The sequence below is a fragment of the Hydractinia symbiolongicarpus genome, chromosome 15, assembly GCF_029227915.1.
Source record: "Hydractinia symbiolongicarpus strain clone_291-10 chromosome 15, HSymV2.1, whole genome shotgun sequence".
NCBI lineage: Eukaryota > Metazoa > Cnidaria > Hydrozoa > Anthoathecata > Hydractiniidae > Hydractinia > Hydractinia symbiolongicarpus.
The window spans coordinates 3603642-3619175 of record NC_079889.1 but is presented as its reverse complement, the minus strand read 5'-3'; the positions used below and the strand labels follow the sequence as shown (position 1 = coordinate 3619175).

General features: G+C 33.6%; 4 protein-coding genes across 6 annotated transcripts in view; 1 reads left to right on the top strand and 3 right to left on the bottom strand.

Annotated features, from left to right (window-relative positions):
• Positions 1-217: 217 nt before the first annotated feature.
• On the top strand, positions 218-1673 carry LOC130628577 (cyclin-dependent kinases regulatory subunit-like). Its single transcript, XM_057441536.1, has 3 exons — positions 218-359; positions 836-963; positions 1495-1673. Exons 1-3 carry the CDS (start codon positions 304-306, stop codon positions 1554-1556), a joined length of 246 nt encoding a protein of 81 aa, XP_057297519.1. The 5' UTR covers positions 218-303; the 3' UTR covers positions 1557-1673.
• Positions 1674-2520: 847 nt separating this feature from the next.
• LOC130629299 (protein ANKUB1-like) lies at positions 2521-6215 on the bottom strand. Of its 2 annotated transcripts, none has more exons than XM_057442456.1 (3): positions 6084-6215; positions 4124-4822; positions 2521-3918 (listed from the first exon to the last, which is right to left on the bottom strand). In XM_057442456.1, exons 2-3 carry the CDS (start codon positions 4801-4803, stop codon positions 2907-2909), a joined length of 1692 nt encoding a protein of 563 aa, XP_057298439.1. In that variant the 5' UTR covers positions 4804-4822; positions 6084-6215; the 3' UTR covers positions 2521-2906. The 2 variants fall into 2 exon arrangements, with proteins under 2 accessions (XP_057298439.1, XP_057298438.1); XM_057442455.1 differs by lacking the exon at positions 6084-6215 and adding an exon at positions 5076-5417.
• A 958-nt stretch (positions 6216-7173) lies between these two features.
• On the bottom strand, positions 7174-9573 carry LOC130628634 (G-protein coupled receptor family C group 6 member A-like). Its single transcript, XM_057441615.1, has one exon. The coding sequence runs from the start codon at positions 9571-9573 to the stop codon at positions 7174-7176; it is 2400 nt and encodes a 799-aa protein (XP_057297598.1).
• A 2640-nt stretch (positions 9574-12213) lies between these two features.
• The window catches only part of LOC130629298 (protocadherin Fat 4-like), a 30350-nt gene continuing 27029 nt past the window's right edge, over positions 12214-15534 (bottom strand). Inside the window, exons 35-40 of one of the 2 annotated variants that reach the window (XM_057442453.1) lie at positions 14666-14734; positions 14261-14446; positions 13851-13903; positions 13254-13331; positions 12896-12944; positions 12379-12605 (exon numbers count right to left, since the gene is read on the bottom strand). In XM_057442453.1, coding sequence (XP_057298436.1) covers positions 12913-12944; positions 13254-13331; positions 13851-13903; positions 14261-14446; positions 14666-14734 — 418 coding nt within the window. In that variant the 3' untranslated portion in view covers positions 12379-12605; positions 12896-12912. Of the gene's footprint in view, positions 12606-12895; positions 12945-13253; positions 13332-13850; positions 13904-14260; positions 14447-14665; positions 14735-15534 lie in introns of both variants that reach the window. The other variant, XM_057442452.1, reaches the window with a different exon arrangement.

The following is a 15534-nucleotide window of genomic DNA, read 5'->3' as shown; positions in this document are numbered from 1 at the left end:
TAGTTTGCTACCTTATACCTCTTTTTCATAGGAGTTTTCGAATAAAGATAATTACCAGGCAGAAAACTTTGGGAGCTGGCTAACTGGGCTCATAACAGATTCTTGCATGTGTAAATAGAGCCATAAATATGTAAAATCGTTGGAAAGTAAAGGGTGTTTTAATGCTCTCTAGTGGAAACATAGTTATGGTTCATTGAGTTTTAAATAATGTGTGTCCGGTTTTGTACACTCTTAAGAGATATCAAATGCAAGCTTCGCTCAGAGAAAAGCGAAAAGTTAAAGTGAAGAGAATATCTAAGAAAAATGTCTCACCAAATATATTATTCGGATAAATATACAGATGAGCACTACGAATACAGGTACGCGTTTCAAAATTCCCCTTTTAGACATTTCCTAGTATATTTGAACTTTTATTTTTCTTCTAGAACGCACCTACTTCTAAAAATGTTCCTAAGTTCCTTCCAAAATATTAACAAAGTGTTGCATTTCCAGAATTGTGATTTTTCGTTGTTACAAAGAGTAGTAAAGGAAACAAATTATCAAAAGTATTTACTCTAAAAGTTTATGCAAGTAATGTATTCTTCTGTCCTGCGCCTGATTTTTTTTAAAAAAAGATTTATTACGAATCCCTTTAATAAGCCTGTCACCTACACAAACTAGTTCACGATTGTTTTCTATAAAAGCTGCTTCAATGTTTTTGTGGAGCTTATTCAATGCTGATTGAACATGACTTGGGATTTGTAAATACCCAACATAAATAGACTTAGGTCTCCCATGTTACCAACTTTGCGATTATATATCCAAGATTGTATATGTTGGTGGTTTTTACTACTAGGCATGTTTTGCTACCGAAACAATTAGCTAAGCTTGTTCCACAATCAAGATTGATGACTGAAGCGGAATGGAGAAAGCTGGGCGTGACGCAGTCAAGAGGATGGGTTCATTATTTATACCATGCACCAGGTAAAATTTTCGTCTTTGCCTTGCCAAATCTTCTGATAATTGTCATAAATTGATTTTAGAAACAACATTGTAGGAAAAAACTTTGTTTCACACTTGATGTGACGTCAGAATTCTGTCCGGAATATACATTCTTTCTTATAATGTCTTCAGTTCTAGATTCGACAGAAAAATAAGTTAAAATATTGTAAATACTAAAAAAATTCGCCCTTAAATTCAACTTTTTGGACCCAAAAAAATTACTGGTTTCTAAATTATATCTAGCAAACGGTGTTAATTTTAATTTTCAACCATAGTCATAAAGCAAATTATGACATCACACTGTAAACGTAAGAAGCTACAGAGGTGGATTTTAACAACAGAAACCCTCCTTCCTAGATAATTGAATTTAACCCCTCTGCTCAGACCAAATAAAGTTAAAACATAATGCTCTAAGCGAATTGATCTGTGGTGAAGTTGGCATATTGGACTTAAAATTTGTTTTTTGTTTTTCAAAACGCCTTTACGTTTCATTGTTTGATTCTTTTTCTTTAGAACCAAACATATTGTGCTTCAGGAGATCATTGGATTATGTTCAAAACACAAGGCAAAATTAAGAAGTGATGTGTGCTCTGTTATTTAATACATTCCATCCTAATTTTGTTTGTAAATATATAGATAAAAATTTATGTCTCTTAACGTTCCTGATTTAGAACAAATTCTAATTTTGCAAATCCAGCGATTGTTTACGAACCAACGTTATAATTATCTCCATTATTGCCATCACTCAGTAAAACAATTTGGGCAGATAGATTTAAACTTACGTTCTGATAACTGGCCAAACAATTCTAGCATTATGTTTGACATAGGTAAGACTGTAAGCTACGACTAGTGTTACGTTTCTTACATCTCTGGGGAATATGATAATATCATGTATAGGCGTTTGGATCAGGGCTAATTTTATGTATAATAACCGGTTGATATGCATAATTATCAAGTTTATCACAATTCCTGTAACATATTCACATTCCGATTCTAGTTGCACCTTCCCTTGTTTAAAAAGTTTATTTTCTTAATGTAAGTCTAAGCTATCCATACAGGTTTTATACTCCTAGATGGTTAGTCAATCCTTAGATGACGAATCACGTTGATTTACGGTATAAGATTGGCCAAAACCGTTGGACTTCCGTATCTCCTCTAAGGTGTGAGAAATAATAATCCGCATGTTTTAAAGAGGTGTAATTGGACCATCCAACGGTACGAAATATTTTTCTTCTTGCTCATTAATTGTAATTGTAATCAGAAGACTAATTATTTCGTCGCCAAAAAAATATTTTTAAAAAGTTCATTCATCAGCGTATGTATATTACGTCAGAAAAATAGCCTGGACATAACGATCATTTGAAACGTTTTAAGAGGAATTATTATTTGTAAATCGCCCAAAAATTCATGTTATTCTTCGTTAATTATATGACTCCCATTACTTAAAACTTTTAAAAAATCATCAAATCCTTTTCAAAAGTTTTTGACGTTTTTTTCTATCGAAAATTAATTTATAAAAAAAGGGGCTAACGACTTGCTTAGCTGTTACTTAATTATCTCTAGTGAAGTATGCCATTATTTTTAACCTCCTTTACAGGACTTCTTCCCATCACGTTCATATCGGACTTTTTCTCTCCTTTTAAGAGTTTGGTATAAACATAAAAAAAGTAAAAAGGACAGGGAGTTGAAACTTTTCTTCTGCTTTGGTGAACATTACATGCAAAAATTCCTCATTTTGGCGAAGCCGCTTTATAAAGCTTGGTCTCCACTGGAGACTAACGTGAATTTTTTTTTAATAATATTTTTCGCAATATCTAATCGATTACGCATAGCCTCCACTAAAGAAATAGCTTATTTCACGGTACGAGAACCAACACATGAATTGTAACTAAGGTTGTTTTTGTTAAGCAGATGGGAATTAGATTTTAATTAAAATAGTTTTTTCCTTCTTCTCTTCTTTGAATTATGTTTTTGCTGCTTCTCATAGCAACATCCATTTGCGTCCACCATCCTCTTTTCTCAAACAAGAGACCAAGCTTTAAACACTGTTGTGCTATGTCGCGTGAAGACAATCCGGTAGTGCGTAAAAGTAAATCTTCAGTTTGGCTCCTACATTTTGAGGATGATTTCAAAATGCTCTTCTTAGAATGAATACGATTGCCGGCGTGTTCTGGAAAAGTATTGAACTTTGGAGAATTCGCATACAATTTAGAATCATGCAGAGCGGAGAATAAGATTGGTATTCCCTCTTTTTTAGGCTGGATGCTTTTACTGCTGTGTTCATTTCTAACTATTTTAGCTGTAATTGGAACCTTCCATTGATCTGACTTGATAGGCGGTGAGGATATCCTTAAAGACTTGTTTAAATTGAATTGCCGGACAGATATTTTCCTAGAAGGAAATTTGAGCATTTCCTCACTTCTCTTTACAACTGGTACGTGTGTGTCACGTGATTTCTTGTTGACTTTAGCAGGCAATTTTGTACAGTCGTCACACATACTGTCAAAACTATCACATTCCACACCATTAACCGTTAAAGCATTTCCTAAGACAACACGATTTGGATTCTTGAGATTTGACTGCAAAAATAAAGGTTGGCCCTTAAAACACATAATTCTTTCTCGTGCTTTGTAGCACCACTGCATAATTCTGGCATACACTGTTAACCGGATTCCTCTGATTTTGTAGTACATGAACTGTGAACTGATCAGAAGTTTCCAGCATTCCATTTTACGATGAAGTGACGCTAAGTTAGACGGAGTTAACTTGTAACCATCTTGTTTTATTACGGACGCTGGGCTATGGCGTAGGAAAAGTTGTAAACAGTCCAAACTCCCTTGTTCAGCTGCTTGATGCACTGCAGTTTTATGCACCTCAGGATGAGACTGTCGCACACACCATTGTCTGGAGGGATGCTCTCCCACTGCTTCTTCGCATCTATTTAACAAAAGGATGGCCTATAGTTTGGTTTCATAAGACAATCTGTTGCATGTAAACAAACCATGCCTTCCAGTACTAGTATTTTAGGAATTTCGCTAATGTTAATCTATTTAGAGGATCCAATAAGAATAAGAACTTTCTAAGGACGTTGGCTGTTATTGGATCATTTGATGTTGAATTTAGGAAGCAAAATTACTCTTACCTTATGCCACGCTGCATGATTTGAACTGCCAACTTCGCGAAATTTTTGTGAGCTGCTATGAACAATGCTACTCTGAGTAGATATCTGTTTAAATCTGAGTTATCGTAGTAACTAGGAATGCTATTCAATGTTTGTATAATATCCCCTTTTAATGCACCAATCAGAAAGCTTTTAGTGTTCTTCCACACCTCCAAATGTATAATATCACCTTCAGTTATATCGTAATGCTTCAGTGTATGAATATCAAAGAGTTCTCTTCTATGCTCTTTTAAATTAAGAACACTTTCTTTTACTTGTACTAAACGGAATAGACTTACTGGAATGCCTAACTTGTTCTGTAAAAGAACACGTAGATGCTCCACCGTGCTTGTTTCGAAGCATATTTTTTCTCGCAACTCCACAGTTCGCTTATCATATTTCACAAGCACTAGCAACTCGCTGCTTATTTTTTCTTTGAAACGACAGTGTAACCTATCACCTGATTTTAATCCGATATCATTGGCAACAATGTTATCAGGCATCAAAACACCGTGCAAATAGAGCCTTAGCTCCCATTTGTGCGAAAGATTTATCGTGTTGCATATTTCAATGCGTATTTTGCGCCTTATAATTTTAAAGGTGTCTGTTGGATCAATGGTTATCGGAAATGTGTGGCGTTTATACAATGCTGTAATCTTCATTATAAACCAGAGACAAAATCTAAAAAAGAAATATAGTAAAAGAGAGATACAATTTTCATTCAAGAATTTCTTTGCAGCAAAGAATAACGTCAACATTAAAGTGCATTTCTTGTAGCGGTTGCTTGAAGAAAAATTGTAAAAAAACTAGGAACTAGTCAGCACAAAAGGATGAAAGACGGAGGCATTAATTTTTTTTTCAAATTGGAAGGCAAACTTTATGCATAACAAAATGATCAATGTCAAAATAAAAGTCAAATCATGAGCAGACTTACTTTAATCCTTTTTGACATGAGTAGCTACATAGTTTTGTATACTTTAGAGTTTCTACTAAAACTGTCCTGTTTGGTTCTAGAACCATTTATTTTTACTTTAATAATAAAAAGAAAGAAAAAAACTTATACTTGAACTTGTTCATAATGTTTTGAAAGAGTTGCGCTCTAATTTAAGCGAGAGTGACAAAAAGTTTACTACAATTACAACTTAAAACGTTCAAATTATTTTAAAAAAAGCATTTTGTTACAAGAATACATTGAATATGTATAATATTCATATGTTATAATTTTCATTGTGTTAAAATTTATTGTGGAATAGCGGTGTTAAATGTAATATTTTGTTCATGGCTTGTGACACCGACCGTAAAAGTAACTGGAGTGATAGAAAGTGTTGTAAGTTTCACTTCAACTCAAGCTCCTACTAGAAGGAGTTCACTGTATATATAGAACAAACAACAACATTAGTTCATGTCCTTTTAACCCACCAGCATTATTTCTTCTATAGACTACTATTTAGACAAGAATTTTCTCTTGTTTACTGAGTAGTGTTAAGTTAAAATTACGATTATATTTTGTTATGCATGTTACACATTGACTCATGTTTACTGTAGGTATGCACGAAAAAATAGAGAAAGAAATACTCCCCCCCCCCCCCGTCCACCTATTTTTATTGTGGGAGTATTTCTGCTGTCTCCAAATTTGTTTTCTGACCTCCGATTCTACTGTGTGCTATCACCTGCCTTTAAAGGTACTAAATAATTTATATTGTCAATTTTATGACAATCTGGCTGGCTGTGTTAATTTAAAGGAGAGTTGGAAACGTAGAATTTGAGTCATCTGCTTAAAAAACGTTTTGTAACCACGAAAAAACAACAACACTTTTTTATGTTTGGATTGTAATTTGTGTTGATCTTAGCAGACTATTGACTTGATGTGGAATTCATTTCATTAATAAAAGGAAAAATTTTGTTTTTTGAAATAAAATAAAACACTAAAAAAAATCCTTACCAACTATAATCAGCTGTTACATTGCACGAGCAAAATTCTCTCTCCATATATGTGGGTCATTGTTGAAATTCTTGAAAAAAATATTTTATATTACAATACTTTAAATGGCTCAACTTTTTTTATATATATTTCAGAGCGATATTGGATTCTACAAAACCCTTAAGTACTGATTTCGGTAAACAGCGAAAGAATTTTAATTATCTGCAGACATTGTCGTTGCAGAACCATATACAGTGAAATTTTTCTATCTCGAACTCGCAAGGGACCAAAAAATTTGTTCGAGATAGAGAAAGTTCGAGATAACGAAAGAAAAATACCTTAGGCGGACAACGTAGTGACCGAGACTTTAGTTCGAGGTAGAAAGAAGTTGAAGATAGAGAATAGACGAGATAGACAGATTCCACTGTAGTAATTACTAGCCGGGGAAATAAGAAAGACGGCGAAAAAAGGTTCCGAAATTTATTTTCTGCATATGTGCATTAATAAGCTGTTAATAAGTTAATATAAAGGATAAGTTTCAACATTAACACGAAAAATATCTCCAACGTGATTGGCCAATATGGAGAATGCAATATCTCATTTTTTTTACATATAATATTGGACTAGGTGAAAATTTCAGGAGTCTGGGTAGTGAGAGAAAAAACAACAAATGTTTAATAGAAAATACTCGAGTTTCGAGAAAATATTCTAATGTTACTAAAATAAAGCTCTCGTATATGTAAACAAGGATTTTTTTTTCTTCATTTTGTCCGTGACATGCATTTTCCTTTTTTTTTTCCTACTGTCACAATTTTCTGTAGAGACGTTCAATAAACATCTGTATAAAAAAAATGTTCAGTATTTCATAAGACTAAATTTTCAACAGGAAACACAACTTCCACAAACTAAATTTATTACGTAATAACAAGGAGGTTTAGTAATAGTCACAGTAAATTAATTTTTAAATTCATCGTCACGTTATGCAACAGATCATTCGACTGATTCATTAAAAGAAATGCCTTAATCTTTGCGTGTGTAACGTTTCCCTAAAAATATTCAAATAAAGCAGTTTATTATAACTAAGATTTTCGTATGGATACGCCTTTAACGTTCAATTTATGTTTATCTCTTCATGAACTTGATCCTTGACGGCTTGAATACGACTTTCTTGAAATGCCTGTATGGTGTTCTGACTGGGATAGATAAGAAGAACCACAACTTTTTTCACATGCATGATACAAAAACACACTAAATTTGTAACAAGCAAGACAAAAACGTTCACAACTGTCTTGCCTCGATTGTCCTGTTGGCTGTAATGCAAAGGGAAAAGAGTGAGTAAGATTAAAGTAGACGTAAAAGTTGAAAAGGTGATGTACTTTGTTTCATTGAAGTTTTCTGGGAGATGCCTTGCTCGAAATCCTTGAATAACACAAAGCAAAGATGTTATTAATGCCAGCCCGATCTGAACTTGAAGGTGCTTTTCGCTCGAACAGTAAATGTTTCTTCTCATTGAATTTCTTTCTAACTTTTCGTGTACGCTTATGGTCTCATGAAGGAGATGCACAAAACCGATGACAAGCTCGATGCTGCAGAAGAGCACAATCACAAGCCAGCATCCAGCTTTGGTCATTCTGACTTCGTCTTTTGTCATTCTTCGTCTTAGTTTAAAGAGATAAAAAGCTCTCTGTGTTTTAACCAATGTTATACTTGCTGCGCATGTCAAAAGCAATCCAACTATAAGCGATCGATACCTGCAGGTGAACAGCTTTGGCTGACCAACAAAAAACGTAATTGACAGAATACTTATGAGAAAATACACCGCAAGTTGTAGCATGGTCATTTTGTAGTCTGATGCACGAATGACAGGAGTGTGCTGATAGAAGCTGAATAGCACAGCCATAAAAAGAAGAAGACAACATTCTATACAGCAAAGAGAATATATCCAAATCATAATTGTGTCTTCGCTTTTCAAATAGAAATCTTCATACGGATCAACGCATTTAGTTCTTTCCCTATTTGAAACATATTCACCTATGCACTTTCTGCATTTTGTTAGTCCATATGAAATTTTCACATAATTTGTTTTACATGGCACGCATAACCACTTTCGTTCCTTTTGCCAATAAGTGTTATTCTTATGGACGTCACCTATTCGGGGCTCTGTACCAGGTGAGCATTCTGTAGTCATACATTTCGAACTTGGTGGATACTTATACTCACCTGGCCACATTAAGTCATCTGGGATGTCTAAAGTACTAAATATGGCTTTCTGATTGGGTGACTTAATGTTAGTCATAATATAGGGATTCCCAAAATGCTTGTTTGATTGCACAAATAGGTTTGTGCCATTTTGAATATCGCTTATATTTGGTCCCTTCGTCCACACTTGAAACAATATTTCTCGTAAAAACTCTTGTAAAAAACTCGGCGCCGTTAAATTCTCAGTTTTAGAATATGCTGCCAAACTTCGTTTTTCTATATTTTGTCTCCTTACTAAATGTTGTACCCAAATATCGTCGAAGATGTTTACATCGCCATGTCCGTAATGCTTTTGCATATCCATCCTGGTAAAATACAGACCACGAGTAATTCTATTTGAGATAAAGCTTAAAAATGCTGTAGTCAGCATATACGATCCAGCAACAAACAAAGTTTTACCATATATTTTTCGCTTGTCTAGTTCGTATAGAAAGGTAAAAGTATCAAGTCCGTTTCCTATCATATACACTATGTCAATATTCGTAGTGTTCTGTAATTTACTCATTAAACTGTCCATTTTGCTCATAGGAATCTGCTCCACTACAAAGCAAATACGGCGATAATTTTGCGACAGTAACTTGATGACGTTGTCGATTTGTTCATTTGACTCTTCTGTTTCGCTTACAACGGATACCAATGCAACTTTTTCCCATTGAAAATGGTTTATCATATGTATAAAGCTCAAAGCTTGATCGTAATGTTTTTCCATTAAAAGGAACAAAGGAAATTCTTGCGAATACCTTTCAAATGTACTGAATTTGTCTTTATAACCCAGTAATAATATTTTGTAGGGAACTAAAAGCTCTGAAACAAGTTTGTTTAATTGAGAAGAAACGAGGCTAATTACTGCAACGATGTTATATATTGAAGCTGAGCTATCACAATTACAAGTTTGATTTTTATTTAAACCAAGTTTATGTTCAATCCGAAATTGTTTATCAAGTAAGATTGATGCCATTATTTCGGCCAATTTCGTTTGATTGCCAGCTACGTTGTAAGCCATATATCCGACTTGCATTTTCGTACTATTCTGACTAAGTGCAACCATAGTAAGAACTTCGTTTTCATCTTGTAATATGTCTTTTACTACTAAATGATTAAATAAAGCTGCTTTATCGTATGCATGGCCAGCTTGGTTTTTGAAAGTGATAGAATAAATACCGATTATGTATATGTCACCAGGCTGGATGATCACGGGAAGGACATCAGAAGGCGTGACATAAGACAGTAAACAAAGTGCGTGAAAAATCATGATTGTAACCTGCTGGAAACAGATTGTCATTTTCTACTTCTTTCGTTTGTGCTTTCCTCACCTAAATATTTCTGTTCTATTTTTATTTTATATTTTTAAGCGAGGACTTATATTCACATCTGCTTGTCAAATCATCTTATGTTTACATCACAATAAGATTGTTAATAAATTTTTTGATTGTGTTTTCTAGTTAACAATGCAGTTAAACTCGCCAAAAGGCCGATCAAAGTTTGTATTTATTGAAATTCCCTACTTACAACACGGAGATCTTTTTTTACTAGTATAAGACAAAATCCAGCACAAAACACAAAAGTAGTTATTTATTCCGATTGGTCTAGAATTTATTAAATGCGTAATGTGTGGCCAATAGAAGGACATGTTATTGTTTTGTTTTATAGTTATTTTTTTATTGACATTAGCGTTTCTGCGATCTTATTGTAGTATTCTCCGCCATGTTTTGCTTCGCTAGTGCGATATCGAGTAAAGATGCTACATTTCGTAATAATTCTTTTCTTTGTTTGTTTCTTTAACTCAAGATTTTGTGAGTTTTGCATTTTTTTATGTAATTCATTTCATTTTCCGTAAAGGCGAAAAAAAAATGAAATAAAGGGTAGTGAAAAAGCATGTACGTGTTATTCAAAGTTATTATCTACCAAGTATGTCTTCAGGAATGTGAACTAATGTTATAAACGCATGTCCAGTAATGGAATCCAGGGCCGTCAACATTAAGTAGAGAAAAAGCATGCTTCACACTCACTTTTTTTAGTTGAAATTGGTATAAATAACTATTATACTTTAAACTAGATAAGAGACCGGGCGACGACACGCCGAGTTAAGCCGCAAATAATTAAGCGTTGAACGTCAAGTTGAGCACTTGAGTCCGTAAACCGTGCCATCCAAGTAGAGTAATGTAGTCCAGGTATACAATATGTCGCAAATACCCTAAAGCGCTCACCGCATTTTGGGTGTAACTTTTCGTGTAAATTGTGCTGAAATATAAACACAGGTTACAAGCTGTTGTTATCCAGTCCTAGTATAAAAGTCAGCCGGCATTTTTTTTACTTTGCGCAATACGTTCCAGTGAAAGTTAAATATTAATCGTGACATCGGGATGAGCACTAGTACAGGTAAACAATCTTGCAGATTTGTCGATACTGTATAAAGGCTGCAGAAAAAGACTTTGTAATGATCCTCCACGTTCAGTTTGAACAAAATACTTAGAATTAAATTGTATTCAGATAATTACTATTTGGGACAACATATCTTCCTTCCGGTTTTTTAAATAACTTACCACCGTGTCATTGAAAGTTTCTTTTTTTTCTGTGACCTTTACTAAAATTGTAAATAACTGACTATCGTAAAAAAAAATTCCAAACAATTTCATAACCTTTCAGGAAAAGATTATTAAATTTTAAAACAGTATTCTTCACTTTATACACTGTATTTGTTGTAATTATTGTTTATTTATTATTAAGAAGTTTTAAGGGTACATGGTAAGTCTATTTTCCAGACCACAATATGCGTAATCTACAGACCAGATTTTTTAGATTATAGGTATATGAATACTATCATATTTTGCAGACTTAAGCCTTTTTTGGCTTCACGGCATGGCATGGCCATCTGCATTCAAAATATGGAGTATTTTGATATTGTTCGGGTGTCTCTAATCACTATTAAAATTCGCAAATATTTTGCCAAATTTTTACTGAGAAAAAATCATTAAAAATTAGCTGTTAGCTATTGTTATTAATTACACCATTTTGCAAATATTACCAGCTTCAAGCGAAAAATTTTTACGAAAAAAAATGTTTATTTGAACGCAGATAATAAAAACGTTAAATTTCAAGAAAATGAATCTATTATTAATCTTCTCAATGTCTTTTGTCGCCTTGTTCATCAACATATAATAAAGAACCTAAAAAGTTATCCAATCTTACGTTTACGCAACGTTGGCACAATGTTTAGTTACTATGTAAATCCGACGTCGGAAATCCTAACGTCAGATTGACGTCAGTTAATAGTCAGTATGCGACGTTGGGAATCCTGACGTTTGATGTGAACTTCCTTAAATGGTCGAAATGCGATGCCATCACTTAACGACGTCGAAACGACGTTGTAGCGCTTATCAACAGACGTCTTCACGACGCCTCGTGGGTATTGGTCAAAATAAGGAAAAATACTTCATACAAGGAATATAAGGAATTTAAATATTTAGGGGTGGTGAGAGATTGGGTGTTTAATGCAGACACCAAACACAACACTGCTTATTTCTCTAAAATCATAAATAAATAATACAAAATAAACATTGACCCATTTTTACATATATATATATATATATATATATACATATCTTTAAATATAACTTTATTTCAATTTAAATAAAACCCAAGAAGTAACCAACTTACCGAAATTAAGAAGTCAAGAAAACGTGATATATATTTTAAATGTGCCTCATTTATAAATACATCATGGGACTCGCTTATTTCCTGCCTGTCTTACTTGTATAATACTTTTTATTATTTAAGCTCTAGTTTATAGTGCTTATGTTACAAGATAAGAATCGAAGTTGTTAGGATAGAATCCATTATTTGTGGACTTTTCGTGGGGAAATGACAAAAGTTTTTGAGAAAAGTTTCTGCGTGGTATATTTATTTTCGAATTGTTTTAACTAAGAACCTGAATTTTAATTGACTAATTTTCATTCGATTCTATTCCATAAATAGGCCATTTTATTTTTTTATTTTTTTTTTAATAAACCGCGTATTTCAGAGAGCGGTTGATGCAACCGCATCTTTAATTTTCCCCTTTTCCTTCATTTCGGCTTTATTATTATTGGCAATATCTTCATTTTTCTTGGTATTTTCCCCGTTGACACTCTCATTGTCCCCATACGCCCAAGCATTGTCAAGCATATTCTCTACCCCTTCGTCAAATTCTTGGTAGTCGTTCCCTTGAGTTTCATGTGAAGCGTAGAAAGATTGTGGCGGGAATTCTGGTTCATTGGCGTGATAGCGTACTGTGTCGTAGATGTTCTAAAAACACATAAATGACGTTTTGACTTAAATAGGCTGAAATTGGCCGTTATTTCGTCGGTAACAAAACAAATATAGAGACAGAAAACCGACGCGTTTTAATATAAAATCAATGTTAGCCTCATCCGTTGAAAAATTGTATAATATTTTATACAGAATGCATTTTTTTAGCTACAATGTTTTGCATTTTTTCACTATTTTATATTCTTGCAAAATTTATGTCAGATTGACGGAAACGTAAAAGTCACAATCTTATTAAGCAAAAAAATAAGTGTTTTTGATGAACTAACCGTGCTATCATATGCCTCTAAATGATATCCATTTTGGACACCGTCGACGCTGTAAAATAAAATGTCAGTAAATATATACAAATAAATAAAAGATGTTCCAAAGTTGATGGACTAATTATGATTTGAAGGGTTGAACTGCAGAGTAAAAATCTGACTAAATGTTTTTTAAGATTTTATTAAAAACTGAGTTTGTTTAATTGGCATGTGTCTAGTAATACAATCTATAATAAGTACTTCCCTTATTAAGAATTTATTTAAGACGCTTCTTTTAATTCAGAAAAGTGTATAACCAATATACGTAGCTTCGCTTGAGACACGTATTAAAAAAAGAAGTAAATATTAAATGTAAAATTCATACTCTGGGGAGGATTTTGGTTTTGGTTTTGGTAGCCTGTTGTTGACGATGATGCTGGAGGGTCGCTGTCTTTTTCTTTTTCTAATTCATGAAATAAAATAATTGTTATATACAATAAGCATTAACAAAGCGTCAGTTTTTTGCATCACCAAACAACGTTGTCTTAAACATAAACCGTCAGCAGTTGTCTGAGACTGTCTAAATGAACGAAGGCGCAATGATTTTACTAACAATGCATTACCTGATGTATCTACATATAAATACGGCTTAGTTGTTAGGAAAGACGACATAAAAATAGCTGTCTTTATGTATTACACCCAAACAAAATGCTTTTTCACTAAAACTACTTAATATTCGAACCAAAATCAGTTTGAATTATTACTACATACAGTCAGTGTATAAATTTTCAGCTATTGTTAGCTTTGTCATTTTAAGCAGATTAGCAACCATGTATGGTGTTGATTTAATGTATGACAATTGTAAAAACTCGTGTATAAGGAACTACGATTTACGCCATGCGCACTTAACAAGGGTATTAAGGATATCGGGCTATGGTTATGGGATTGTAAAGCTTTTAAAAGAAGATGAAAGATGACTTACTTATGCCGTAGCCTAAGACATTTCGAAGGAAGTTGCCAAAATTGTACACAGCTCTGAAGAAAGGGAGGGAACATGGGTTAGCAATGGTAAAATTTAATGAGAGAGTAGGGAAACTCTGACAAAATAAAGCTTCATGGTCGTGCAACATGGTTTTGCAGTGCGGTTACCTGAAAAAGTGTTCAGTGCACTAGCATTTTGGTGATGAGGATCGATGTATCGCATATAGATGCAAGCGTTTTTCACTTACGGAAACGTTTAATCTCAAAGAACATTAAGCAAAATTATCACATTTACAGAAAAAAAATACTTGAAACTCAGTGATCAGTGATCAGTAATTGGGAAAGAAATTTACCTTCGTAGTTCTGTGCAACGCAGTTCAGTGTTAACATACATGGAGAAAACGCACTTACCTTCTCCCCCCTCTTAACCACAAGTAAATGGATAATATCGTTAGTAACACAACCAGCACTGATATGCCCAAGATAATTCCTATAAATAGATCTCTTTCATTGTCAGCTTCTTGAATGATTGCAGCTACTGACGCCACTCCAACACTTGATATGTTCCAATTTTGAAGAAAATGTTCAATTAATGAGCTATAAATTTGGAGGAAGATATACTTAGGAATGGAGCAGGTTAATGCATGGAATACATTTCAAAATTTTTCAAAATAATATATCATTACAAAAGAAACAGTAAAAATGAATGTCGTAGTGGTGGTGCAGTTATCGTTAATGTTGCCGTTGTTGTCATTGCTATTATCCATTTGGTTTTCCTTTTTGTTGTCGTTTCTTCTTGTACAATATTGAACTTACCTTGTTAGCTGTTTCTTGGATAACATTTTCTTATTTTCAACATCAATAGCATAGAATGTGACTTTCGAACTAGTAGCAAAATTGTGTATATATTAAAATAAATAATAAACATTCTTACCTTTTGTCTGTTTTTTCTTTCTTAAGTAAAAGGTCATAAGGCATGTACGTGAAAAAAAGAGGTATTAGGTGCCAAACAGCCTCTTGAATTTTCGTTTTTAGATTCGACAAAACTGAAGATGGATAAAATTACGCGTTACGTTTTTAATAAGGCATTAAATGTAAATGTAAATTTTAATTTTTATTTATTTCTCTGCTTTATTGATATTGCAGACAAATGTCAGTTCACAATTTCATTTTTAATTCATAGAAAAATTAAATTTAAAAATTAATCACCCAGGCTGCAACATCTGGCTAAAGGGCAATAACGGTTTGCAAATTACCGGAGATCTAACCCAGTGGGCACTTCAACGTTGAATCAACGTTGAAAAGACGTTGCTTGCGACGTTGAAAAGACGTTGATTTTACGTTGCAAATGAAAGTTTTTTTGACGTCTTTTTCCGACGTCTATTCAACGTCGGACATCAACGTCTTTTCAACGTTGAAACAACGTCTCGCAACGTCTTTTCAACGTTGAAACAACGTCTCGCAACGTCTTTTCAACGTTGAAACAACGTTGCAGGACGTTGTTTCAACGTTGAAAAGACGTTGATGTCCGACGTTGAATAGACGTCGGAAAAAGACGTCAAAAAAACTTTCATTTGCAACGTAAAATCAACGTCTTTTCAACGTCGCAAGCTACGTTGAAACAACGTCCTGCAACGTCTCTTCAACGTTGAAACAACGTCTCGCTACGTCTTTTAAACATTGAA